Consider the following 25,881-nt stretch of genomic DNA (forward strand, 5'->3'; position numbering starts at 1 on the left):
TCTGTGTGTATTCTGCTACAAGACTGTACAGTAGCTCTTTTGTGTGCTGTCTCCCTTGTGCACAAGTAATAAATGGGGTTTCCAAGTATTAATGATGCCTTGGTGTGATTAATCTCCGACAGTGGGAGTCATATGACATGGATGGCTAGATTGTGTAACCAGTTATATTGCCTTGCTATACTGCAAACTCAGTCTGCCATTTTACCATCTAACTAGCAGCATCACAGAAAAAGGAGTCCTGCCCAGATTGAATACTTGACCTCATCTGCAATGTCTTAACTGGGACTTCTGTACCATTGCCTACATTTCTGCATGCCTGCCTCATTGTACAAAGTCAAAAGCACTGGAACAGTAAATTAACCAGGCTCAGTTTTCAGCCCGCTGACCTCCGTGAAAGAATACCTCATTGGAATTTGATTCAGGACTCTAGAGCCCATGTGAAACAATAATGCTTTTCTCTGTGGCCTGTGCCCTGCAAATCCTTTTTCTCTACTGCTCTTTTACTGTATGAATGCAAAGGGGGCAACATTGTGACCCCCCTTCCCGTGTTTGAATGTGTTCAAATAAACAAATTCTTTAAGTTCAACCTACCTTGAGTTTACTGTGGGGTTATTAATAGAAATTGGATTGCACTAAAATTCTGGGGCTGGAAAATATACCATCGCTTATAAAGAGAGAGGCCAATCAAAAACACCTTTGTGTTTATGGACGGGAGAATTCTATACTGTTTAAATAACACCCCTCCCATCATCCGTAACATGTCTAATTTCATTTGGCTCTTTTTCGTAGATGACTTACTCTACAGTAAAGGTACTTCACTGGATTCTACCTCTGTGCTGATAAAAATGATTCACCCCCGCTATTTAACATGGAATCACCACTCTCTTTAGTGACTTTAACATGTTACCATTGCCAAACTTGCAGTAAGTAGCACTTTCATATTCCTTAGCCTTACTTCGGTCTTTACTAGTTAGAGAATCCAAGTAAAACTTTAACCAATCCCTTCCACGTACTGTGGATGAGCATCCATTGTCTAACACAACGCCATTGAAAGAGCCAACAACTAGAACACCCATTAACAAACTAAAGCTTCTGGTGACCAGTAGAACTCCTTCTGACTGATCAGTATCGTAATCTTCCCCTTCCAAATCTTCCATGTCATGGAACTCTTTTATTCCGTTTTGGACAATTCATCGCATAATGACATTTTGAGTCATATCTGAAAGACATAGTGGCCATTTCTCAGTTATTCCTGGGGTTCATTCTCCTGCTATAGTTACTCAATTCCTGTCATCTGTTTGAGCTGCAAAAAGGGTATCTATCCTCATTCCTTTTGTTTGTGGTTCATCCTTCATGTTGACGCTTGCACCCCATATCTATGCGGTCTTGAAATGCTGCCAACATTGAATCCTCCATCTTTTGTGTTACCGCTGAAGATCCCATTTGCGACATGGAAGGGGCTGAGAATGAATGTTTCCCCAGGATTTTTTTAAAAGCTTCAGACCTCTGTTCCAAAAGCATATCCTTTTCTGAGAATTTAACTCCAGTCAAGACCAGGAGCCTAACCACGTTTGATACTTTAGCACAATCCAACAATTTGAAAGCAAGCACTGAATTAGGGGGGTCTCCAAATAGTATTTCTGAAATCTGTTCTATAACCTCTTAAATTCCATGGTATATTCTTCCATGGAATAATCTTCCATCCTTCTAAATTTATCAAAATCTGACCATTTAACAGATCGTCTTTCTTATAAATTCTGTCCATAAACGTGAAGAGATTACCCAAACCTTCTTCAGTGTCAAAATGATGAGCCTCTAGCTCCTAAAATACTTAGCACCTGATCATACTTCTGGGAAGCAAAAATGCCACGGTTTTTGCTTTGGTAAGGATGTAACGCATGTCCATATATCCACTTAATTCTTCCAATGCTCAAAAGGTTCAGCTTCACAGAACAATGGTGGAAAATCATACCCTGATATTTTACATTTGGCTTCAGTCATTCTTCTCCAAAGTAACACCTATAACAATCTTCTATCTGAAAAGAAATCTTTGTTTCCAATCTTCACCTTTAGGCCAACCATTCTCTGCTACTAATGTTATTAGGATCCAAGCCAGTTGGTGAGGTCAAAACCAAGATACAGATCTTTTCTTTATAGAATTTATTGACTTTGTTTAGGCTCACAGCTCTCCTCCCACACACCCAGTGTCCCAGTTGTTCGTTATTTATATGTGCTCAAAATACTTATTTAAACAATGCCCTTCACCTGTGTATCCTAATAATATAATGAACATACCATTAACAACTTGGAGGCGAATTTGCAGGTGGTGATGTTCCCGTGCATCTGCTGCCCTTGTCCTTCTCAGCAGTACAAGTTGAGAGTTTGGAAGAGGCTGTCAAAGGTGGATTGTTGAATGGCAGCAATGCAAGTTAAAGATGGTACACACTACAGCCATGATGCACCAGTTGTAGAGGCAGTGAATGTTGAAGGTGGTGGATGTGGTGCCAATCATATGGACTACTTTATCCTGGACAGTGTCGAACTTCTTGAGTGTTGTTGGAGCTGCACGCATCCAGGCAAAGGGATAGTATTCCATCCCCAGAAGGAAAAGTCAGCTGAAACAGGTTGAAAACTGCAACACTATCTGACCAACCTCCAAACAGAATAACCAGTGTGCAATGGGAGAAACCAGAACAACTGGGAAATCCAACTGGAAATCAGTTAGTGCTTCATTTTGTCAGCAAATAATTGGCTGGGGCCTATTATGATTTACTGGGAGCAATTGACTTAACTGGGAACTGACTGCCTGAAGTTAGACACTGTCATTGTCCGTATGTTCATCTGTATTTGCTGTGTCTCTTATGTCTCATATGAAACTCATATTCCTTATTCTTGTGTATGCCCCTGTGCTGGTTATCGAATTTTGCCAGGTAGTTCTGTGTAATCAGATTGAATGGACTCTTCCATGAACCTTCATCAAGGACGACCAACCGCCCTGCCTGTATTCTATGTGATTGTCCTGGAATTTGCGCTGCTATCCCATGTCTCACACTACGGGTGCAGGGGTGGGTGTTCCCACAGGCCCAGGTGAACAGGGGCAGGGGGTTGGGGGGTGGGGGCGGGGGGTTGGTTTCAGAGGCCATGTGGGATGGGTTGTGGGAGTCAACCAGGCCCATGGGTGTGGGGTGGGGTGGGGAGTGGGCCAGGGGGCATGAGGAAACTTGTGCCTCCTGACTTGTGTTATGTAGATGGCGGAAAGGCTTTGGGGAGTCATGAGGTGAGTCGCTCAGCACAGAATTCCCAGCCTCTGACCTGCCCTTGTAACCATAGTGTTTAGGTGGCTGGCCCCAGGATATTGTTGCTGGAGCTAGTTAAGCTCTCTCTTGTTGGAGATGGTCATTCCTTGTTACTTGTGTGGTGCAAATGAACCTTGCAGCTTATCAGCCTACGCCTAAACATTGTCCAGGTCTTGCAACTTTTCTGTATTTCAATACCATAATTCAGTGAATGAACGAAACCACTCCTTAGAAAGAACATTAATCTTCCGTATCAGTTTTGTTGTTTCGTAGTTTACCACCAGAGTAAAAACACCATGAAAACATTAGGGGCTAGAAGTTAGTCTACGCTTGTTTTTGGGCATGAGCGCATTGATTCATGATCTGCCCATGCCATTTGTCGTTGTGGCAGGCAGCGTGACAAATTTGGCGCTGCCTCCTCATTTACCTGAATGTGGCTTTTGTCCGAGTGGAGCCCATGCTGTTGGCTGACTGAGTGCTCAGCAGAGGGCTGAGCAGCATGGGCTAATAGCATATGATACAGCCAGCCTGGGCATGGACTGCTTTATTATCTGGGAAATTACAGATGGAACTGAACAATCATCAGCAAACATCTCCACTTCTGATCTTATCATGGAGGGAAGGTCATTGATGAAACAGCTGAAAGATAGTTGAGCCGAGGATACTAACCCAATGAAATTCTGCAGGGAAGTTCTTGGACTGAAATGGTTGACCTACAACTACAACCATCTTCTTCTGTGCTGGTATGAGTCCAGCTAGTGGCAAGTTTCCCCTGATTACCATTGACTTCAGTTTTAATGGGCTCCTTGATGCCGCATTCAGTTTAATGCTGCATATCACCTTGCCTCTGGAATTCAGTTCCTTTGTTCATGATTGGATTAAGGCTATCATGAGGCCTGGAACCTAGTGGCCCTGGTAGAATCCAAACTGAGCAGCAATGAATAGATTATTGAAGGGTAAGTGGTACTTGATAGCACCGTTAATACACCTTCCATCACTTGTTGATGATTGAGCACAGGCTAATTGGGCAGATTGAATTTTTCCCACTTTTTAACCAGTGAACCAGATAATTTTCCACATGATCAGGTAGATGCCTATGTTATAGCTGTACTGAAACAACTTGGCTCAGGGCACAGCTAGTTCTGGAGGATGTCTTCAGCTCTAGAAGCAGGATGTTATTGGGACCCATAGCCTTTACTGTATTCAGTGTCCTCTGCCATTTCTTGATATCACATGGAGTGTATTGAATTGGCTGAAGATTGGCTTCTGTTGGTGGTGGATATTTCAGTAGCAGGCTGATATAGATCATTCACTCAGCACTTCAGGCTGCAAATAACCGAAATGCTTCAGATTTGTATTTGGCACTCATGTGCCGAGCTCCAGCATAATGAGCCACAATGTCCTTTCACCTCGAGGACCTAGGTGACAACGCAGAATTCATTCACTTTCTTGCTAAAGTTTGGCAGGTCTGATGCATTTCCTTGGGAATGTATAGAGGCCAAACATTGGCATTGGAATTTCCTTGGAGCTGCTTTTGCTCTGCCACTTTAAATGCTCAGAGAGCTGGTGCAGACACAATGGGCCGAATGGCCTCCTTCTACAATTCTGTGATTCTGCAAAGTGGAGAGCAGGAAGAATATTTGGAGAGCAGTCAGTGCCTGTAGTCACTCCTGACACCCAATTCCATTTTTCGCATTTGCCATTCATTTCTCTGCTTCTAGGCATTCTGCCATGAGCGAATGCTTCCTCACTCCCCAAAGCCTCTCCACCACTTACAAGACACAAGCCAAAGCCTGCTGGGATACTTTCCATTGGCTGGATGGGTGCAATTGCTACAGCAGACAAGATGCTCAATGTCATCCAGGAAAGCAACCCACTTGATCAGGGCCTCAGACACTAGCCATAAACATCCACACCCACTATCATTAGCACACCATGGCTGCAGTGTCTACTATCTACAGGATGCACTGCAGCAACTCACCAAGGGTTCTTCGACAGCCAGTCCCCAACCTGTGACCTCTACCACATATAAAGACATGTGCCAGGAGGTGCACGGGAAGACCATCACCTCCCCAAATCCCTTCCAATTCACAACATATATCACCCATTTCATCGCGTGTCACTGATCAAAATTCTGGAACTCAACACATACCAGGCTATGGGTGTACTTCCACCACATGAGCTGCAACAGTTCACATCTATCACCACCTTTTCAAAGGCAACTAGGGATCGGCAATCAATGCTAGTCTAGCCAACAAGGACTTCATCCTGACAATGAAGTTCTCTGGCACCTTTTATACAAAGGGTGTGATATCAATATCTTTCATTCCGTTAAGAATAAGTTCACTTGCAACAATCAAGTGACTGATTTCTCCTAGCCAGGATAGTGTGAACAGTGTCAAACTCTTTCGAGTTATCAACAGTCACAGATTGCAACTCTTTCAAGTACAATCACAGTTCTTGGTCTTCCAGGAGTGGGACATGAACCCACAACCCTCTGATTCAAAGGCGAGGGTGCTATGAACTGAGCCACAGCTGACACCTCCAGTGAACAGTGTCAACTCGCATCCAATTGACAACCAACATATTCCCAACAATTACAGTTTTAATGGCTGTGAAGGGATATATGTCCCGCCAGAATCCGGTGCAATATATTATTCCGTCCCTAGATTCACTTCTTCGTTTTCATCCAAGTTCATGTTTTCAAAGTTACGCCAGAATGGGCACCTAAATTCCAATGTGCACCCAAGAGGAAGCTGAACAGCTTTGTGTAATTACTCGCAAGACCCACCTTTAATTGGATTATTCACAATTGTAGCAGGCGCTTGGACAGTGGGATACTGAAGCGTGTACAAGGAGTTCTAAAATAACAACAGAAATTGCTCAGCATGGTCTGGTAGCTTCTGTGGAGAGAGAGAAACAGAGTTAACGTTTCGAGTGCAACATGACTCCAAGTATGAATTGTATGTTTTTTAAAAATTTCAAATGACGTACGAGGGAAATGTTTGGCTGAGATTAAAGAGACGCGTGAACTCATTTCTATCCCCTCAGAACATCCCAAATGCAGCTAAAGCAGCATTGGGTGAATGTCATTCATTCAATGTTCAAATTAAATTGCACTTTTATGTCAATGTATTTTCCTCCCACTCCACAAAAAGTAACTTCATGTAGTGGATCTTTTTCCAATAGGTAATTCCACATTTTGCAATTCTGTTTTTAGCTGTTTACCACGCTGATTCGAAAGTGATTAAAAGCGATGAGAAGTGTTGTCAGCATTTTCAGCCTGTATTGGACATTTAAATGTGCTGAAGGCAGTTCGGAACAGAGCACAGAGCAACACTATCGGGGACAGGGCGAGGGCTGAGACGCGGAGGGACAGTTGCAGAAATCCTGTGCCTAATCATTCACTTTTTAATTCTTTTTTGTGCATTGTAGTAGTGTTAGTCGCCGCGTATTAATATTTAAAACTCTCTGCGATATTTCCTTGCAACATTGAGACCGTTCTAATCTCAGACTTGAAATATGTACCGGAACTCCAAATCATGTAATACTGTTGCAACTAACCCCAACGAACAGACATAATCTCATTGAATACTTGCACTGTGACATTCTGTTTTCATTAATTCTTAATAAACTGGATGAAAGGCCCATTGTGTAAAGCGATCAGATTTTATAAAGCTTTATCACTTGTTCATTTTTAATAGTAGCAACGCTACTTCTTGTTTTCTCGAGATTTCTTGCTGTGTCTTTCCTTTGGTCGGATCCTACCTTTTAACCAGCGAGAAATCAGATTAACCCTTTAGTTCTTGAACCTGGTCAACCCGGAGAATGTTCCTCCGTTAAATTCGGGCGAAGCTGAATTCCCAACTGGTTATGGGAAGGGTTAACATCAGAAAGTGGGTTTCAGGAGTTAAGGGTAAAAGGGATTTCAGTGTGTAGATCATTAATGGCAGTGGGTTGGGTTCACAGGGGGTGTCGTGTCATCACAAAGAACTCTTCAGCCTCTCACTCCTTCCCTCTTTGATCAGGTAAGACGAGCTTTCAATTGTTCAAAGTCAAGCTGAATCATTTCTCGCTATTTTTCCAGCTATTTGTTTACTTTCTGTTGCTAAGCCGAGATATTTGCCCCGATAATTTGCATTTATAGAAATTACTACTCCATCCGAGAGCTGAGCGCTTGCCTCTTTCACGAAGTGTTAGGAATTGTGTGGACCTCCTGCCGCTTCACAATGGAAAATCCAGTCAAGGAAAATGTGCCTTCGCGGACTGACCTCCCGCCCGCAACCCAGAAACGATTTAATAATGTAAAGGTATGAGTTCATGGCATTCACTGTAAAACTGTTTGAACCTCAGCTGATACAGGACGCCCTTAAGTCTCAACCCAAGAGACAGACACTTAACATCAGCTGCCATAATATCTATCGTTTTTACACAATGCTGCAAATGTATATTATATATAATAGGTATATATTTCTGTATATGTGTTATATAATGTGTGTGTGTGTATTTGGATATAATATATAAAACGTGTGTGTAAATTTATCTATATTTATGTTCTTTTCATAACCAGTAGCTGAGATTTGAATTTTGCTGAATCAGTTACCACATCTTCCCGCCCCTAGTTTGTTCAGTATTAAAGTTCAGCACTTGCATAACCAAAAGCAACATGTGTTCGCATTGAGGGTTCTTTCTGTGCCAGAATAAATCTGACATTAAATGTGATCGAATTTGAATGTAGCAACACAAACTCCATTGAACTCCTTCCAACTATTAGTTCAATCTGTTCAATGTTCAATCTGTTCAATCAGGGACAATCATACGGCACAGAAAGAGACCATTTGGTCGGTTGTGTACGTGCTTGCACCTTGAGCTGTAAATCCAAACTTGATTATACTGTATATATCTTCTTGGTATTTTAATTTCATTTCAGGTAGCCAAATCCATCAGATGAGTTAATAAAATGCAGTTCATTATATTTGAACAACCTCAGTGAAACAGTTACACACCAATCCTGGAATTTTGTTCTGGTGGCTGGGGTCCTGATGAGGGTGGGGGTGACGGTGTTGGTGAGGGCTGGTTGTGCCTTTGTCACAGGGCTCGCCATTGTTGCCAAGGGGCCATTCTTTGGGACAGAGTGCCCGAAGAGGAGGCATTCCCTACCCCTGCACCCCTAAGCCTGCCGGAAGGCTGCCAGGGTTGACGTGGCAGTTTTGGAACATGGTGGATGAGTGCCACCCCGCCCCCCCGGGCTGGTAAAATGCCAGCAACTGCAGGAAGAGGCCCTTAACTGGCCACTTAAGCCAATTGGCGTCTGGGTTGGAGGGCCGCCCTCAAACCTCCACGCTGCTGTCAAGGATGGTGTGGCCCTGGGAAGACAGCAGGGACTCTAGCCCTGCCTTCCCTTGCCATTTTATGGGCCTCCACCTCCCAGCCCTTCCCCAGAGGCTGGTAAAATTCAGCCCTAAAATCTTTGTTTGGAAATGCATGTTGTTTACACGTCACCGCAATTTCTAACTTCAGCTGATGGAAAGGGAAATCTGGGACATGTGGTCTGCGTGTGGAGGGAGGTGAGGCAAAAAACACAAGATGCGGGAATGATGTTTCACCATTGGATTTGATACAGAGTTACACTGCCGTTTGTCTGAACTGGCACTGCCATGAAACCAATCCCTGAGGTGGCATTAATTTGGGATTAAATGTATTTAAATGATTTTTTTTAAGCAGAATCTTTTAGTGACACATTACCATTTGCACCTATCATTGTAAAAAAAGGAATGATGCAAATTAATTGGAGATTTTGAGTTATATATTTCAGGATCTTCATTATAAACACAGATTCTAAAGCAAATTGAAGTCTTTCCATTGGGTAAATTAGGTATCCAATGGTATCTCTCCCTTGGTGCATTTATATTCCACTCTGTGAAAGAGTCACCAGGGGGAGTGTTCTGGGAATACCTGCTTACACACATACATAGACCTTCCCTCCCAGCAGTTACATTTTAGATGTTGTTTGCTCCCGTGGTAGAATTTGCCCAGGGTAAATATTTAAATGCATCGCAATTTCATGCACAACAAAGTCACATGTGTCCAAGGGGTTCCTGGAACTACTTCCTTTGACTGGTTTGGCACTGCACCAGACCTGTACCAATCAGAAATTCATGCAAGGCAGCACTGGTGTGAGATTCCCTGGTGCTGGAATTCTTATTGGAAGGTAACATAAGAATTCCTACACTAGGGAAGAATCTCATCAGGTTTCCCTGGCATGAGTTCTAGGCCTTGACTCTGGGTTCATAAACTTTAGCTTTACGGGAACTAACTTGCACCAATTGCTACTTTCTGTCACAGAAAGTTTGCCAAGAGATGATTCATGTGTTTGCTTAAAGCATTGCATTTATACTTTTTGGCCACAAAGCAAACATAGATTAAAAGGGACTGATAAATGATGGGACTTTTCAACGAAAAAAGTAAAAGTGTTGCTATAATTTTTTTTAAAAGAAATGATAATCCCACTGCCTGTACTGACATCCAATTTGCGTTGTTAAAAATGTCCAGTTTTCACCCTGTTACCCCATCTCACCTGGCTCTACACTTGGGCCATGGCAATACAGGAACATGTTCTGTTTTCTCTGTCATGATTGGATATTGTGGGGCCAATGACAGGCTCCAGCACCAATGGTCACCTGCTCCGCAGGAAGTTGACATAGAGGCTCGAGGCCTACAACAGGCCTGACACACCCACTGTGATTGGCTAGAGGAAAGAGGGAATCCCACAAGGTGGTGGAGCATTTCTGCTTTCCTGTAACCTCCCAGTTGGAATGGGATCTCAAGGGCAGAAAATGAAAAAAGGAAAAAAAAAGCAACACCGCCCAATGGCTACTGCCACTCAACCCTCTACAGCAGAAAAATTGCTTGCCACAGTTTGGACAGTATTTCAATGGCTGCCGGTGTGCACCATTGATACCCTGATGTTGCCAGCTCACCAGAGCAGCAGAATAATACCTTGAGGTGAAAGGGATTAGCTACCCCTGGACTTGCAGATCCCAGGATTGCACAGCCTGAGCATATGCAGTATGCAGAACTGTTCAGGCTACAACAGAAGATGGTCGGTTGGACTGTATTAACTCATCAGTGTATTATTTTGCTGCCCTGGTGAACCTGGGGTGAGGGCTGAGGAGGCTGTCTCCAGAGGAGATGAGGCCAGAAGGAGATGAGAGAGTGTGCGTGAGAGAGAGCGAGTGGCTATGTCCCTTGAGCTGGCAGTGTGAGATGCCAGTAAATGTGTGGTGGGCTTGGAGGGTATGTGAGTTTACCCTGGCGGCACAGATGAAATCATACATTCTCTTTCTGCACTGGATGGCTAACCTCTTCTGTGCAGCATTGGCACTGACCACCTCTGCCACCAGTTCCCAAGCTGGCGTGCTGACACTGATGGGCCCCCTGCTGCCAGAGGTGGGTAGAGGACAACGCGGTAGACTCAAATGGTGTCCAGGAGGCATCCCAGGGATGGGTCACTGAATCAGGGGGCTTGGCTTTTGGGGCCATGTCTTCACTGGTGCCCTCCTGGGCTGGAAACACTGAGGCCTGCACGCAGCTGCACTTTAAATATGGCGCCCGGCGTGAGGAAGGGGCGAGGTGAGGGCATGGCAGGCAAATAAGAGACCGCCCGCCAGCTAAATGGTGTGTTTCCTGGGAATGCATGATTAAAAAGGCGGGATTGGGACGATATGGCGTGAAAACCCACCATTGCGGCCTGAAAGAAAAACGTTCTTCTTCCCTCCCACTATTGCACTTTTTTTTCATTCATTCATGGGATGTGGTCTTTGCCGGCTGGGCCACCATTTATTGCCCATGAGAAGGTGCTGAGCTGCCGTCTTGAACCGCTGCAGTCCATGCGGTGTATGTACACCCACTATGCTGTTAGGGAGGGATGTCCAGGATTTTGACCCAGCGACAGTGAAGAAACGACGATATATTTCCAAGTCAAAACGGTGAGTGACTTGGAGGGGAACTTTCAGGTGGTGGTGTTCCCATCTATCTGCTGCCCTTGTCTTTCTAGATGGTAGTGGTTGTGAGTTTGGAAGGTGCTGTTGAAAGAGCTTTGGTGAATTCCTGCAGTGCACCTTGTAGATGGTACACACTGCTGCTACTGTGCGTCGGTGGTGGAGGGAGTGAATGTTTGTGGATGTGGTGCCAATCAAGCGGGCTGCTTTGCTCTGGATGGTGTCAAGCTTCTTGAGTGTTGTAGGAGCTGCACTCATCCAGGCAATTGGGAAGTATTCCATCATACTCCTGACCTGTGTCTTGTAGATGGTAGACAGGCTTTGGGGAGTCAGGAGATGAGTCATTCGTTGTAGGACCCCTAGCCTCTGACTGGAGCCACAGTATTTTTATGGCTAGTCCAGTTCAGTTTCTGGTCAATGGTAACCCCTAGGATGTTGATAGTGGGGGGATTCAGTGATGGTAATGCCATTGAACATCAGGGGATGATAGTTGGATTCTCTCTTGTTGGAGATGGTCATTGCCTAACACTTGTGTGGTGTGAATATTACTTGCCACTTGTCAGCCCAAGCTTGGATATTGTCCAGGTCTTGCTGCATTTGGACATGGACTGCTTCAGGACCTGAGGAGTCGTGAATGGTGCTGAACATTGTACAATCATCAGCGAACATCCCCACTTCTGACCTCATGTTGGAAGGAAGGTCATTGATGAAGCAGCTGAAGATGGTTGGGCCGAGGACGCTACCCTGAGGAGCTCCTGCAGTGATGTCCTGGAGCTGAGATGACTAACCCCCAACAACCACAACCATCTTCCTTTGTACTAGGTATGATTCCAAACACCGGAGAGTTTTCACCCTGATTCCCATTTACTCCAGTTTTGCTAGGGCTCCTTGATGCCACACTCGGTCAAATGCAGCTTTGGTGTCAAGGGCAGTCACTGTGACCTCGCCTCGGGAGTTCAGCTCTTTTGTCCATGTTTAAACCAAGGCTGTAATGAGGTCAGGAGCTGAGTGGCCCTGGTGGAATCCAAACTGGGCGTCAGTGAGCAGGTTATTGCTAAGCAAGTGCTGCTTGATAACCCTGTTGATGGCCCCTTTGATTACTTTACTGATGACTGAGAGTAGACTGATGGAGCGGTAATTGGCCGAGTTGGAGTTATCCTGCTTTTTGTGTACAGGACATACCTGGGCAATTTTACACATAGCCGGGTAGATGCCAGTGTTGTAGCTGTACTGAAACAGCTTGGCTAGGGGCGCTGCAAATTCCAGAGCACAAGTCTTCAGTGCTATTGCTGGAATATTGTCATGACCCATAGCCTTTGCAGTATCCAGTGCCTTCAGCCGTTTCTTGATATCACGTGGAGTGAATCGAATTGGCTGAAGACTGGCATCTGTGATGGTGGGGCCTCTGGAGGAGGCTGAGATGGATCATCCACTTGGCACTTCTGGCTGAAGATTGTGGTAAATGCTTCAACCTTATTTTTTGCACTGATGTGCTGGGCTCCTCCGTCATTGAGGATGGGGATATTTGTGGAGCCTCCTCCTCCAGTGAGTTGTTCAATTGTCCTCCACCATCCACGACTGGATGTGGCAGGACTGTAGAGCTTGGGTCTGATCCAGTGGTTGTGGGATTGCTTAGCTCTGTCTATTGCTTGCAGCTTATGCTGTTTGACATGCAAATAGTCCTGTGTTGTAGCTTCACCAGGTTGACACCTCATTTTTAGGCATGCTGGTGCTGCTCCTGGCATGCCCTCCTGCACTCTTCATTGAACCAGGGTTGATCCCCTGGTTTGAAGGTAATGGTAGAGTGGGGAATATGCCGGGTGATAAGGTCACAGATTGTGTTAGAGTACAATTCTGCTGCTGCCCCAAGGCGCCTCATGGTTGCCTAGTCATGAGCTGTTAGATCTGTTTGAAATCTATCCCATTTAGCACGGTGGTAGTGCCACACAACACGATGGAGGGTATCCTCAATATGAAGGCTGGGCTTCATCTCCACCAGGACTGTGTGGTGGTCACTTCTACCAATACTGTCATGGACAGATGCATCTGCACCAGGCAAGTTGGTGAGGATGAGGTCAAATATGCTTTTCCCTCTTGTTGGTTCCCTGACCACCTGCCGCAGACACAGTCTAGCACCTGTGTCCTTTAGGATTTTTCAGCCAGCAGTGGTGCTACTGAGTCACTCTTGATGATGGACATTGAAGCCCCTCACCCAGAGTACATTCTTGCCCTTGCCACCCTCATTGCTTCCTCAACATGGAGGAGCACTGCTTCATCTGCTGATGTAGGGTGGTACATGATAATCAGCAGGAGGTTTCCTTGCCCATGTTTGACCTGATGCCATGAGAATTCATGGGATTGGGAGTCAATGTTGATGACCCCCGGGACAACTCCCTCCCAACTGTATACCACTGTGTTGCTGCCTCTACTGGGTCTGTCCTGCCAGTGGTTCAGGACATATCCAGGGATGGTGATGGTGGTGCCTGGGACATTATCTGTGAGGATGACTATGTTAGGCTGTTGGTTGACTCATCTGTGAGACAGCTCTCCCAATTTTGGCACTAGGCCCCTGCTGTTAGCAAAGAGGAATTCACAGGGTGGACAGGGCTGAGATTGCCATTGTCATTTCCAGTGCCTAGGTCAATTACATTTTTGTGACTTTGTAGCAGTATGATATAACTGAGTGGCTTACTAGGCCATTTCAGAGGACATTTTAAGAGTCAACCAAATTGCTGTGGGTCTGGAGTCACATAGGCCTTCCCTAAAGGGCATTAGTGAACCAGATGGGTTTTTACAAACTTTTTTAAACTTTAATTCCTGATTTTTATTGAATTCAAATTCCACCATTTACCATGGTGGGATTCGATCTCGGGTCCCCAGACCATTAGCCTAGGTCGCTAGATTACTCGTCCAGTGACAATACCATTACACCATCCTTTAGCCAAAGCTCCTCAAGCCACAAACACTTACTACAGACATGTTGCCCTAGATCACGCTGGCATCCAGGAGCTCTCACATGCTGCAGACATTTTTTTTATCACCTGTCCTGCCATCCTTAATGTGTTTTAATTAACTACTAAATGATATTATTCAATTATTTATTTTTGTTTTTTATACATTTTGTTAACCTTACCACCAGCTCCTGAAATGTTTTAAATCTTAGGACTAGAATAGACCTTAATCACATACCAGATACTTGCCAAACAGCTAGCTTCTTTTCCTGTAGTAGGGTGTCATATATAATATTATTGGAGAATATTTTTCTTTTAAAATAGAGGTTTAGTCTGTGGGTGTGTCTTAATTGGATTAAAACTAGCTAGCCTGAGTGCTTTGACGTGTACTAGTTTTGATCTATAAGAGAGATAGTGTGCATTTTCATTTTTTGAACAGAGCATTCAAGAAGTGGGGTGAAAAATGTCACCTTTCTAGCAGCTACCAAGCAATATGTTTATATTGCTCATAAAAGTGGTACTGTGTAAGGGGTTTCATTGTTAAATGGTGAGTTCAAAGAGGCTGGTGATACAATTTGTATTCAGGCAGTGGTGGTAGGTATAGCTTCTGTAGTTTTTGGGTGTGCAGAGGAAAGGCAATGAGAGATCAAAAGGCAGCTGTAAACCTTCAACTCTCTCCACAGGAACCAAGTGAAAAGAACCTCATTTTGAATTCGTAAGATGAAAATGCTTTGCCGGGTGTTTGGTTAAGTCTGTTGTTGCCTTAATCGAAATTAGTTTGGGAATTTGTTAAAAATTATGATAGTAATTTATAGCCATGTGTACATGCATTTTAACCTGTGTAAATTAATAAAATGTTTCATTTAGTTAATGTAAAGCCTCAAGAACTGGTGGTATGATTCCTGAATTTAGAGTCGCTTCTCAAACATAACACTTAAAATTATAAGTTATGACAGTTGTTTAGAGTTTCCCTCTGGGATTTCTAAATAACTCCGCTTTACCAACTGCTTCGGTCATAACATTGAGTAAGGACCAATTCCTACAGAGTGAAAAGGTTTGAAAAAGCAAAAGGAAAGGAACACTTCCTGCCCCCACTCAGTTCCAAGCTGCACTCATTTGCAAAGCTGTATTAAAGACCCCTGAATTTATATTAAACTGAACTGCAGCTACAGAAATGGGATTAAACTAGTTAGCTACTCAGCTACTTGGGTATGGTCTTAGTTAAAGCACCTGTCTAGTAAACAGGAGATCCTGGGTTCATATCCCAGCAGAGCCTTATCTCAATTTTGAAGCTTTGAGTTGACCTGTGCATTTGAGCACGTCCTTCATAACTGAGCAGACTGGTGTAGTCTGACCTGCTATCCCCCTTGCCCTTCAAATTTACAGGGCTTTCCCCATAGCCCAATATTGTAGATGCATCAAATAGAAAATGACCCCAGAACTCATGGCACAAAGACCCCAACTGGAAAGGAACTAACAACAAAAACCTGGAAGGTAAAAAAACACAGTTCAGACCTAGACTCTTATTTCCCAGTTTTACTAGTGTTCCATTTTAAGGTGTACAAGACCAGTTTGGACCCGTATTTTTATTTCCCAGTTTTTACTGTTTTTTCCTTCTGGGAAACAAGAAAAAAGGCTGATAAGTGCCCTTAAAATACTGTTTCCAAATCTTACTTTTGGGCTATACAAACGCACTTCCTCAATTGACATGCCCTGGGAATTCCTATTGATATGGGTGGTTGGATGACTTGAGTGCTATAATAGAATAAACAACAAGAAATTAGGAGGGTGCTAAATGGGCAAAAATCTGATAAAATGGATGCTTGCTCATTTTTCTACTTTAAGCCAGTTCAAAAACATGACTCGTCATGACTGCAGTCTTGTTTACTCTGATAAGGCAGATGGACCTCACTTTCTGCTTTTACTGGGGTTTAATTTCATCAGCAGATTTTAACACAAATATTTTTAGTAATTATTTTAATAGAAATTAATCCCACCAATTAGCACTCATTAACAAATGTCTTGCAATTTCAAAGCTATTTCTCGCAGCTTTGTCCTGCTTGTACTTTGCGAAAGCATTATCTGGGAGCTATATGAAGAGTGCAATCACACAGATAGAGAGACGCTTTGATATACCAAGTTCACTAATTGGTGTTGTCGATGGAAGCTTTGAAATTGGTAAGTATTGACCTGAAAATTCTGAAACAAACTGTAAAGCAAAATTGCACATTGTTAATGAATTGGTTTATTTTGTTTCTTTATTTTTGGTTAAGGGAATTTGTTTGTGATTGTATTTGTGAGCTACTTTGGAGCGAAATTTCATAGGCCCAGGATAATTGCAGCTGGAAGTGTGGTCATGGCTATTGGAACTATTTTAATAGCTTCACCTCATTTCTTCATGGGACGGTGAGTTTTAAAATTATAATACATATTATCCATGCACAATTGCAAACATGCACACATATACACAATGCACACAAATATGTATGTATATTATATGTTTAATTATATAGAATGATATAGTACAGAAGGAGGCTATTTGACCCCATTGTAACTATACAAGCTCTTTGAAAGAGCGATCTAATTAGTCTTTTTCCTCTGCTTTTTCCCCATTGCCCTGCAATTTTTTGCAATTCAAGTAGTCATCCAATTCTCTTTTAAAAATTAATCCTGAATTTGCTTCCACCACTCCCTCAGTGCATTCTGGATCATAACTCGTTACATGTTGTTTTCCCCCTTGTGCCTCTGGTTCTTTTTCCACTTGTCATGAATCTGTGTCATTTGGTTACTGATCTCTTTGCCAGTGGAGGCAGCTTCTCTTTGTTTACTGATTTTGAACATTATCAAACCTCCCCTTACCTGTTCTGCTCCAAGGCGTGCACAGCCTTAATTTCTCTAGTTTCTCCACATAACTGAACTCTTGAATCCTTAGTATCATTCTAGTCACTCTCATCTGCACTCTTAAGACCTTGATATCCTTTCTAACATGTGGTGCCCAGAATTGGCCACAACACTCCATCTCGTGCCAAATATTTTGATAATACTCCTATGAAATGTCTTGGGACATTTTACTACATGGAAGCTGTTTTAATAGCTGAGGCTTAACCAGTGTTTTATAAATGTTTCACATAATTTCCTTATTTTTGTACTCTCTGCCTTTGTTTACAAAGCTAAGGATCCCATATGCCTTTTCAACAACCTCCTCAACTTGCCTGATCATCTACGAAGACTTGTGTACATAAACCCCCAGGTCTCTCTCTTCCTTTTAGTTCATATCACCTTGCGTCATTCTTCCTACCAAAATGTACCACTTCACAATCCTTTGCATTAAATTTCATCTGTTACCAACCTGTCTATGTCCCCCTGAGGTCTGTGACTATCCTCCTCATAGTTACAGAGCTTGTGTCACCTGCAAACTTTGAAATTATATCCTATATATCCAAGTCTAAGACATTAGTAGGTACTAAAAGAGCAGTCACCACTCCATATTTCCTCAAGTCTGAAAAACAATTGTTTACCACTACTTTCTATTATCTGTCCCTTAGCCAACTTTGTATCCATGCAGCCACAGTCCTTTAATCCCATGGACATTAGTTTTGCTAATTAGTCTATTATGCCAAACTTTATCACCCATCCTTTGAAAATCCATACACACATCAACCACACTGCCATCAACTACCCTCTACATTATTTCAACAAAGATCATGGGCAGAATTTTCTGCCTGTCGGGCGGGTGGGCCCAACCCAATCTCCGGCAGGCGGGGAGCCGATCCCTGCTGGAGAAGCGGGCCCCGCCGCCATTTTACGTGGGTGGGCCAATTAAGGCCCACTCAGTGTGACGTCTGGCGGGAAGCACTATGCGCTCCCTGTGCGAGCGGCGGGGGGGGGGGAAGGATTCCCCAAAAGCGAGAGTGCGCTCTTTCACGCATGCGCACGAAAGAACGCACATCTCCCTGAGGCTAAGTGCTGCCTCAGGGAAATCGCTGATACTTATAAAAATATTAAAAATAGAAAAAAAAAATTCCCTAACATGTCCCCCTCATGTGACAATGTGACAGCTGATTTTGCTGTGGGCCCACCTTCCTGAAAATTTAAATGGACCAGGATGATGGTGGGGGTTCCGCCTGACATTATCCCACGTCATTTTACGCATCGGTGAGCAGGCCCTGCCCCCTGATCGCTGACGGCAAAATTCAGCCCCGTGTGTGTATAATATAATGCATGTATACTCTCTTTGTGTGTATATGTCAGAACGTTATATTTATATATGCTTCCCACTCCCTTCAAATGCAACTTTCTGCTTGAAGCATGAAGGTTACTCCTAACGTTGGTCTTTCTTTCACAGTATGTATGCTATATTAATAAAGCATTTATACTTAATGCAATATGCTGTTAACAATGGTTTTCTTGCTCTAGTTACAACTATGAAACTGCACTTACATTTTCAAACAATTTGACCACAAGTACCTCCCAATGTTCAAACATGTCAAACAATGTGTTAACCCCAGAACCTGGGGAGACGTCTTCAGACAAGCCCCCTTCTGGTAAGTACATTAATGGAGTTAAACATCATTGATTTCTCTTGAATAATGTTACAAACAGGATCTTTTTTTCTGATCATCCCTGATATTTTGGTCAGGTTGTGAGAAAGAGGCAGGCTCCTCTATGTGGATATATATATTTCTTGGAAATATTTTGCGAGGAATCGGTGAAACACCAACTGGACCGCTGGGGATATCATACCTTGACGATTATGCCAGAGAAGAAAATACTTCTTTTTATATAGGTAATGTGAAGTTGATATGAAAAAATGTTAATACCATGAATTGTTTAGTCAGCATCTTGAGAAACCTTTTTTTGTGTTTTAGGAATTTTGTATACAGTGGCCCTCATAGGCCCATTGTTTGGATATTTACTGGGTTCATTCTGTGCCAAGATTTTTGTTGACATTGGATTTGTTGACTTGGGTAAGGAAATTTTAAAGAATTTTCTTTTCTAATTACTGTGGTTGGGTATTAGTCAGGTAGTGTGATTGTAGTGTCTTCCTGACTCTTACTGTCCAAGCCTCATATTACTTTGTAGGATCCACTTTACATGTAATGCATGGCACCTCAGGGGCATATTGAAGCTGACTTTGAGAGCCCAACAAAGGGGGTGTGAAGTTCATTGTAAGCTGCTTACAAGGGGAAATTTAAAGGGATGTTGCCTTTCAAAGGTAAGTGGCTGCATATGAGGGTAAAACTCAGCCTTTGTAAAGATTGTTTTGAACTAAAGAATGTTGGGTGGCACGATATTTGGCTGTAAAGAGATTTTGCCCAAGATATGAAATAGCACAGCAGGCTCCTCCATTGCTTTATACCTGGAGAAGTGAACATGTTGGCCAGAATTTAGTGGAGATAGTGGAAGTCCCGCCGCTGAGGCAGGAATCATCTTTGCTTTGGTGGGTGGCAGGACCCTGGGCCGATTAAATGGCTGCCACCAAATGCTGCCCTCAGGGTCTGCCAGCCAAATCAGAGAGCCAGCAGCTCAGCAATGCCACCAATAGCAGTGGCATTGCTTGGGCTGCACCAGGAGGATGCATTGATGGCTCTGCTCCCTTGAAGTCAGATCAGTGGAAAAATATTGGTTGATTAGGAAGAGCCAGCATGGATTTCTAAAGGGGAAATAATGTTTAACTAACTTGCTGGAGTTTTTTGAAGTGGTCACAGAAAGTAGATGAGGGTAATGCTGTTGATGTGGTGTACATGGACTTTCAAAATGCATTCGATACAGTCCCACACAACAAGCTTGTGAGAAAAGTTATAGCTCATGGAATAAAAGGGACAGTAAGCAACGTGGAAACAAAATTGGCTGAAAAATAGGAAGCAGAGAGTAATGGTCAATGGAGATTTTTCAGACTGGAGGAAGGTTTGTAGTGGAGTTCCCCAGGGGTTGGTATTGCGACCCTTGCTTTTCCTGATATATATTAATGATTTAGATCTTGGTGCGCAGTGGACAATTTCAAAGTAGGCGAATGATACGAAGCTTGGGAGAATTGTGAACTGCGAGGAGGATGGTGTGGAACTTCAAGAGGACATAGACAAGTTGGAGGAGTGGGTAGATAGGTGGCAGATGAAGTTCAATGCCGAGAAGTGTGAGGTGATGATTTTAGTAGGAAGAACATGGACAGACAATAGAAAATAAGGAGTGAAATTTTGATGGGGTGCAGGAGCAGAAGGACCTGGGTGTATATGTGCATAAATCATTGAAGGCGGCAGGACAGGTGGAGAGAGCAGTTAATAAAACATATAGCATCCTGGGCTTTATTAATAGAGGCATTGAGTACAAGAGCAGGGAGGTTATGCTGAATTTATATAAGACACTCGTTAGACCTCAGCTAGAGTATTGTGTACAGTTCTGGGCACCACATTATAGGAAGGATGTGAACACATTGGAGAGAGTGCAGAAGAGGTTTACAAGAATGGTTCCAGGGATGAAAAACTTCAGCAATGAGGATAGAATGGAGAGGTTGGGACTGTTCCTCTTGGAGAGAAGAAGGCTAAGAGGAGATTTGATAGAGATGTTCAAAATCATGAGAGGGCTGGACAGAGTAGATAGGGAGAAGCTGTTCCCACTCGTAAAAGGATCAAGAATGAGATGGCACAGATTTAAAATGACTTGCAAAAGAAGCAAATGTGACGTGACAAAAAACTTTTTCACACAACTAGTGGTTTGGGTCTGGAATGCACTGCATGGATGTGTGGTGGAGGCAGGTTCAAAGGAGGCATTCAGGAGGACGTTAGATGATTATTTGTACAGAAACAATGCAGGGTTACAGGGAAAAGGCAGGGCACTGGTACTAGGTCATAATGCTCATTTGAAGAGCTGGTGCAGACACAAGAGGCTGAATTGTGTGCTATTCAAATTCTGTGAAGTGGGTCTGTGTCACCAAGGCCAGGCAGGAAGGCTTTTGGCAGGGGTTAGGGGGCCACTGAGAGCATGGAGGACTCCTCCGTGGGCATAGAATGCCCGAATAGAAGAGTCCCCTCAGTCTGCTTCCAGGATTTTTCTAGTAATCTCCCCTTGCTGCAGCTGACCCTCTCAATGTGGGCAAAATGCCCATGGAGGAGGGAAGTGGCCCTTAATTGGTGACTTAACTGGCTCAATTTGGCTCTCAGTGGGCAGCCAATTTGCCATCTTTCTTTCCAAAATGGCATGGCAGTGGGAAGACATTGGGTGCCCTCCTGATGCCTTCCCTCATTATTTTGCCAACCTTCCCACCTCCCATTCTAAAAAGAAATGGGAGCATCAAAAGACTTAAAAGAAACATTGCCCAAAGCATACCAACCGAGGATGCTTATTTTACATGGACAGGTTTATGAATCAGAGCTATTGCAGTGCAAATCTGAGGAAGTTTTGTTTGGCCACCCAAGTGCTTTACAGGCCTCATTTAAATATCGCAATTAAGAAACTGGTTCCACCTGACCACCTAACCAGGAAGAGAGGTGGGTACTTATTTCCATTGCTTAAGTCTATTTATAGTTCTTTATCTTGAATAACTGATCAAAAATATACCTCCTTGTCCATTTAGCTGTGGTTGTACAAATTGGAGAAATTAGGGCTCGGAGAGGCCTATTCTACTGATAGGCCTTTTGGATTACTGTGAATGTCATCTGCAGTATAGTCTTCTCTCTCATCCCAATTTACAACTTCTAATAGTGGTGCAATCAAATTGGAACAATCAAATTCTTGATTCTTTTTATTTTCTTGCTTTAACTTTAGCATGTCAGCCTTTTGAACTTGAGTTTTGAAAGTTGTCCTTGTGCCAATTCCCACTGGTATTGAAGTAAGGCACTGAGCCTCCAAGTGAATTCCTGGGACATTGGGACCTTGGGACATTTTATTATATTAAAGGCACTAAATAAATATAAGGTTTTGTTGTTTTTTCTCGAGTACTACGTCAATATTCTGTACCTTTTTAGGCTTTCAGCCTGCCCTTCATTATTGTCAGCAACCATCCATAAAACAGCACAAGTTGTATTTAATTGTGACTAATAGCTTGCAAGGTTTCTTTTCCAATTCATAGAATTACAATAGTATGTGTTTTTTCCATGTGATTTTTTTTTTTAAAAATCTATCGTACTTCTGTCAATTCTGACTTGGTTCCAGTGACAATCATGGATATTTGTAATTGAATGTAACCTCTGTGCCTCACACAGTTAAAGGTTTCCATTGATTTGATTGGGCTGGAGGTTTGGGTACTCTAATTCATTTTCATTAGAGTAGGTTCAGTTGTATGCAGGATGGGTAGCAATGAGCTACTAGCTAGTCTGGACAGAATGCTGTGTGTATTATTTGTGAGCATAAATTTTAATATTCAGCAGACATGAGGCTTTTCCCTCCAGCATGTCAATTAAGAGGCATCAAGAGGGTGAGAGAGAGAATGTATTGATTGGTAATGGGACATTGCCAACCTTAACTAATTCCAGTCATGGAGTGCGAATCTGAGTGCCTGTTGATGCCTTTTTACACTGACCCTAAATTCTAATCAATGGCCAGTAAATAGTTTAATTTAAACCCAGTTTGTAACTGTCGTGGTTTCCTTAAGTTCAAAGTAATCTCACTTTTAGACACATACTGGAGCTTTATTCAAGTGTATTTTTTCTGGATCTCCATGTTCCGTGCAGTAAGATATTGTTGCTTTGGTAAACTGACTGTAGTGCAGCGCTGAACGATGTGGCATTCTAACCATAATTGTATACATACGCTTTACAATACACTTCCTAATGTTTATTTGAATAATATAACCATGTAACAGTAGCCATCTCCAATTTAACATTACTCTTGGATATTGGTTTTCCAGAGAGAGTCACAATTACTTCGAAGGATGCAAGATGGGTCGGTGCTTGGTGGCTTGGGTTTTTAATTGCCGGAGCATTTTCCCTTCTTTTTTCCATACCATTCTGGTTCTTTCCAAAATCTCTCACCCAAGAGACAAGAAAGAAGGAAATTGGCAAAACGTCTGAAAAGACGGAGTTCATCAAACTGGATCAAAGTGGAGTTATAAAAAATAATCCAAAACCAAAGACTGAAACAGTGGACAAGGGCAAGTATCAGCAATTCTACCATTTTGCACTAACATATTACAGATCTATCAATTGTTTCATTAATTAAGCTATCTGTGGGATATTTTCTTCATTATCACACATTTTATTCTTTCTAATGAATGAATGTTTATTTATACAGTGTCTTTCATGAACTCCAAATGTCCCATGCCACTTTACAGCCAATGAAGTAATTTTCAAGCGTAGACATTTTTGTAATGTAGAGAAACACAACAGCCAATTTCTACACAACTTTGTCCCATACACAGTAATGAGATAAGTTACAAGATCATCTGGTTTAGGTGTTGGTTGAGGGGGAATGTTAGCAGGATACTTGAAGAACTCAACTGCTGTTGTGGTTGTGGTTGGGAATCCTTTCACTCCATGTGAGGGGTCAAGCAGGGCATGGTTTAACATTTCATTGAAGAGGCAGTGCCTCTGATGGTGCAACACTCTCTCGGCACTGCATTGGGTTATCAGCCTGGGTTATGTGCTCAAGTCTCTGTGATGGGGCTGATTTTTTTTATTCATTGATAGGATGTGGGCTTCGCTGGCTACGCCAGCATTTATTGCCCATCCCGAATTGCCCTTGAGAAGGTGGTGGTGAGCTGCCTTCTTGAGCTGCTGCAGTCCATGTGGTGTAGGTACACCCACAGTGCTGTTAGGGAGGGAGTTCCAGGATGTTGACCTAGCGACAGTGAAGGAACGGCGATATATTTCCAAGTCAGGATGCTGTGTGGCTTGGACAGGAACTTCCAGGTGGTGGTGTTCTCATGTGTCTGCCTGCCCTTGTCCTTCTAAATGGAAGTTTCATGGGTTTGGGAGGTGCTGTCTAAAGAGACTTGGTGAATTCCTGCAAGTGCATCTTGCAGGTTATACACGCTGCTGCCACTATGTGTTGGTGGTGGAGGGAGTGAATGTTTGTGGATGTGGTGCCAATCTAGCGGGCTACTTTGTCCTGGATGGTGTTGAGCTTCTTGAGTGTTGTTGGAGCTGCACTCATTCAGACAAGTGGAGAACACTCCATCGCACTCCTGACTTGTGTCTTGTAGGTGGTGGACAGGGCTTTGGGAAGTCAGGAGGTGAATTACTTGCCGCAGGATTCCTAGCCTCTGACCTGAGTTTGTTGCCACAGTATTTATATGGCTAATCCAGTTCAATTTATGGTCAATGGTAACCCCTAGGATGTTGGTAGTGGGTGATTCAGTGATGGTAATGCCATTGAATGTCAAGGGGTGATGGTTAGATGGTCTTGTTGGAAATGGTCATTGCCTGGCACTTGTCTGGTATGAATGTTACTTGCCATTTTTAAGCCCAAGCCTGGATATTGTCCAGGTCTTGCTGCATTTGGACATGGACTGCTTCAATATCTGAGGTGTCATGAATGATACTGAACATTGTGCAATCATCAGCGAACATCCCCTCTTCTGACCTTATGTTGGAAGGAAGGTCATTGATGAAGCAGCTGAAATATTTGGGCCTAGGGTACTAACCTGAGGAACTCCTGCAGTGATGTTCTGGAACTGAGATGGTTGACCTTCAACAAGCATAATCATCTTCCTTTGTGCTAGGTATGACTCCAACCAGTGAAGAGTTTTTCCCCAATTCCCATTAACTTCAGTTTTGCTAGGGTTCCTTGATATCACACTCAGTCAAATGTTGCCTTGATTTCAAGGCTGGTCACTCTCACCTCACCTCTGGATTTCAGTTCTTTTGTCCATGTTTGAACCAAGGATGTAATGAGGTTAGGAACGGAGTGGCCCTGGTGGAACCCAAACTGAGCGTGAGTGAGCAGGCTGTTGCTAAGCAAGTGCTGCTTGATAGCACTGTTGATGACCCCTTCCATTACTTTACTGATGATCAAGAGTCGACCAATAGGCAGTAATTGCAGTAATTGGCCGGGTTGGATTTGCCCCACTTTTTGTGTTCAGGACATACTTGGGCAGTTTTCCACATTGTCGGGTAGATGCCAGTGTTGTAGCTGTATTGGAACAGCTTGGCTAGGGGCACGGCAAGTTCTGGAGCACAAGTCTTCAGTACTATTGCTGGAATATTGTCAAGGTCCATAGCCTTTGCAGTATCCAGTGCCTTCAGCCATTTCTTGATATCACATGGTGTGAATTGAATTGGGTGAAGACTGGCATCTGTGATGCTGGAGACCTCCGGAGGAGGCCGAGATGGATTGTCCACCCAACGCTTCTGACTGAAGCTTGTTGTAAATGCTCCAGCCTTAACATTTGCAATGATATGCTGGGTTTTTGACTCTGAGGCAAGACTGAGATTAAAATACCAGCAGTGGTGGGAGGAGGCCCTTAAATTACCATTAATTGGCTCTTAAGGACAGCAACTGGCCAAGGGCAGGCAGGCTGCCCAACATCTGTCCCACAGCTGGTAAAATCCCAGCAGAAGTAGGTAGGCAACGGGCAAGGTGACTTCATACCACCTGATTTTTACACCCTCCCATCCTCCACTTGCAAGCCTGGTAAAATTATGGCATTACTGTGCATTTCTCAGCCCCACAAAGTTGTGTAATGTCCACTAGTAGGAACCC

At 43.4% G+C, this 25,881-nt stretch overlaps 1 protein-coding gene and 1 long non-coding RNA gene across 2 annotated transcripts in view; both read left to right on the forward strand.

The window, feature by feature from the left end:
• Nucleotides 1-5,921: 5,921 nt before the first annotated feature.
• Nucleotides 5,922-25,881, forward strand: part of LOC144687449 (uncharacterized) — a 182,155-nt gene continuing 162,195 nt past the window's right edge. Inside the window, exons 1-2 of the long non-coding RNA XR_013578152.1 lie at nt 5,922-6,250; nt 6,517-6,999. This is a non-coding gene — a long non-coding RNA (uncharacterized LOC144687449). The remainder of the gene's footprint in view (nt 6,251-6,516; nt 7,000-25,881) is intronic.
• LOC144687447 (solute carrier organic anion transporter family member 1C1-like) overlaps nt 7,060-25,881 on the forward strand; it is a 56,486-nt gene continuing 37,664 nt past the window's right edge. The window contains exons 1-8 of the mRNA XM_078553603.1: nt 7,060-7,324; nt 7,444-7,606; nt 16,284-16,425; nt 16,521-16,653; nt 18,664-18,791; nt 18,887-19,033; nt 19,116-19,214; nt 23,090-23,281. Of these exons, the coding sequence (XP_078409729.1) occupies nt 7,526-7,606; nt 16,284-16,425; nt 16,521-16,653; nt 18,664-18,791; nt 18,887-19,033; nt 19,116-19,214; nt 23,090-23,281 (922 nt within the window). The 5' untranslated portion in view covers nt 7,060-7,324; nt 7,444-7,525. The remainder of the gene's footprint in view (nt 7,325-7,443; nt 7,607-16,283; nt 16,426-16,520; nt 16,654-18,663; nt 18,792-18,886; nt 19,034-19,115; nt 19,215-23,089; nt 23,282-25,881) is intronic.

The sequence above is a fragment of the Cetorhinus maximus genome, chromosome 12 (genome assembly GCF_964194155.1).
Source record: "Cetorhinus maximus chromosome 12, sCetMax3.hap1.1, whole genome shotgun sequence".
NCBI classification, from domain to species: Eukaryota; Metazoa; Chordata; class Chondrichthyes; order Lamniformes; family Cetorhinidae; genus Cetorhinus; species Cetorhinus maximus.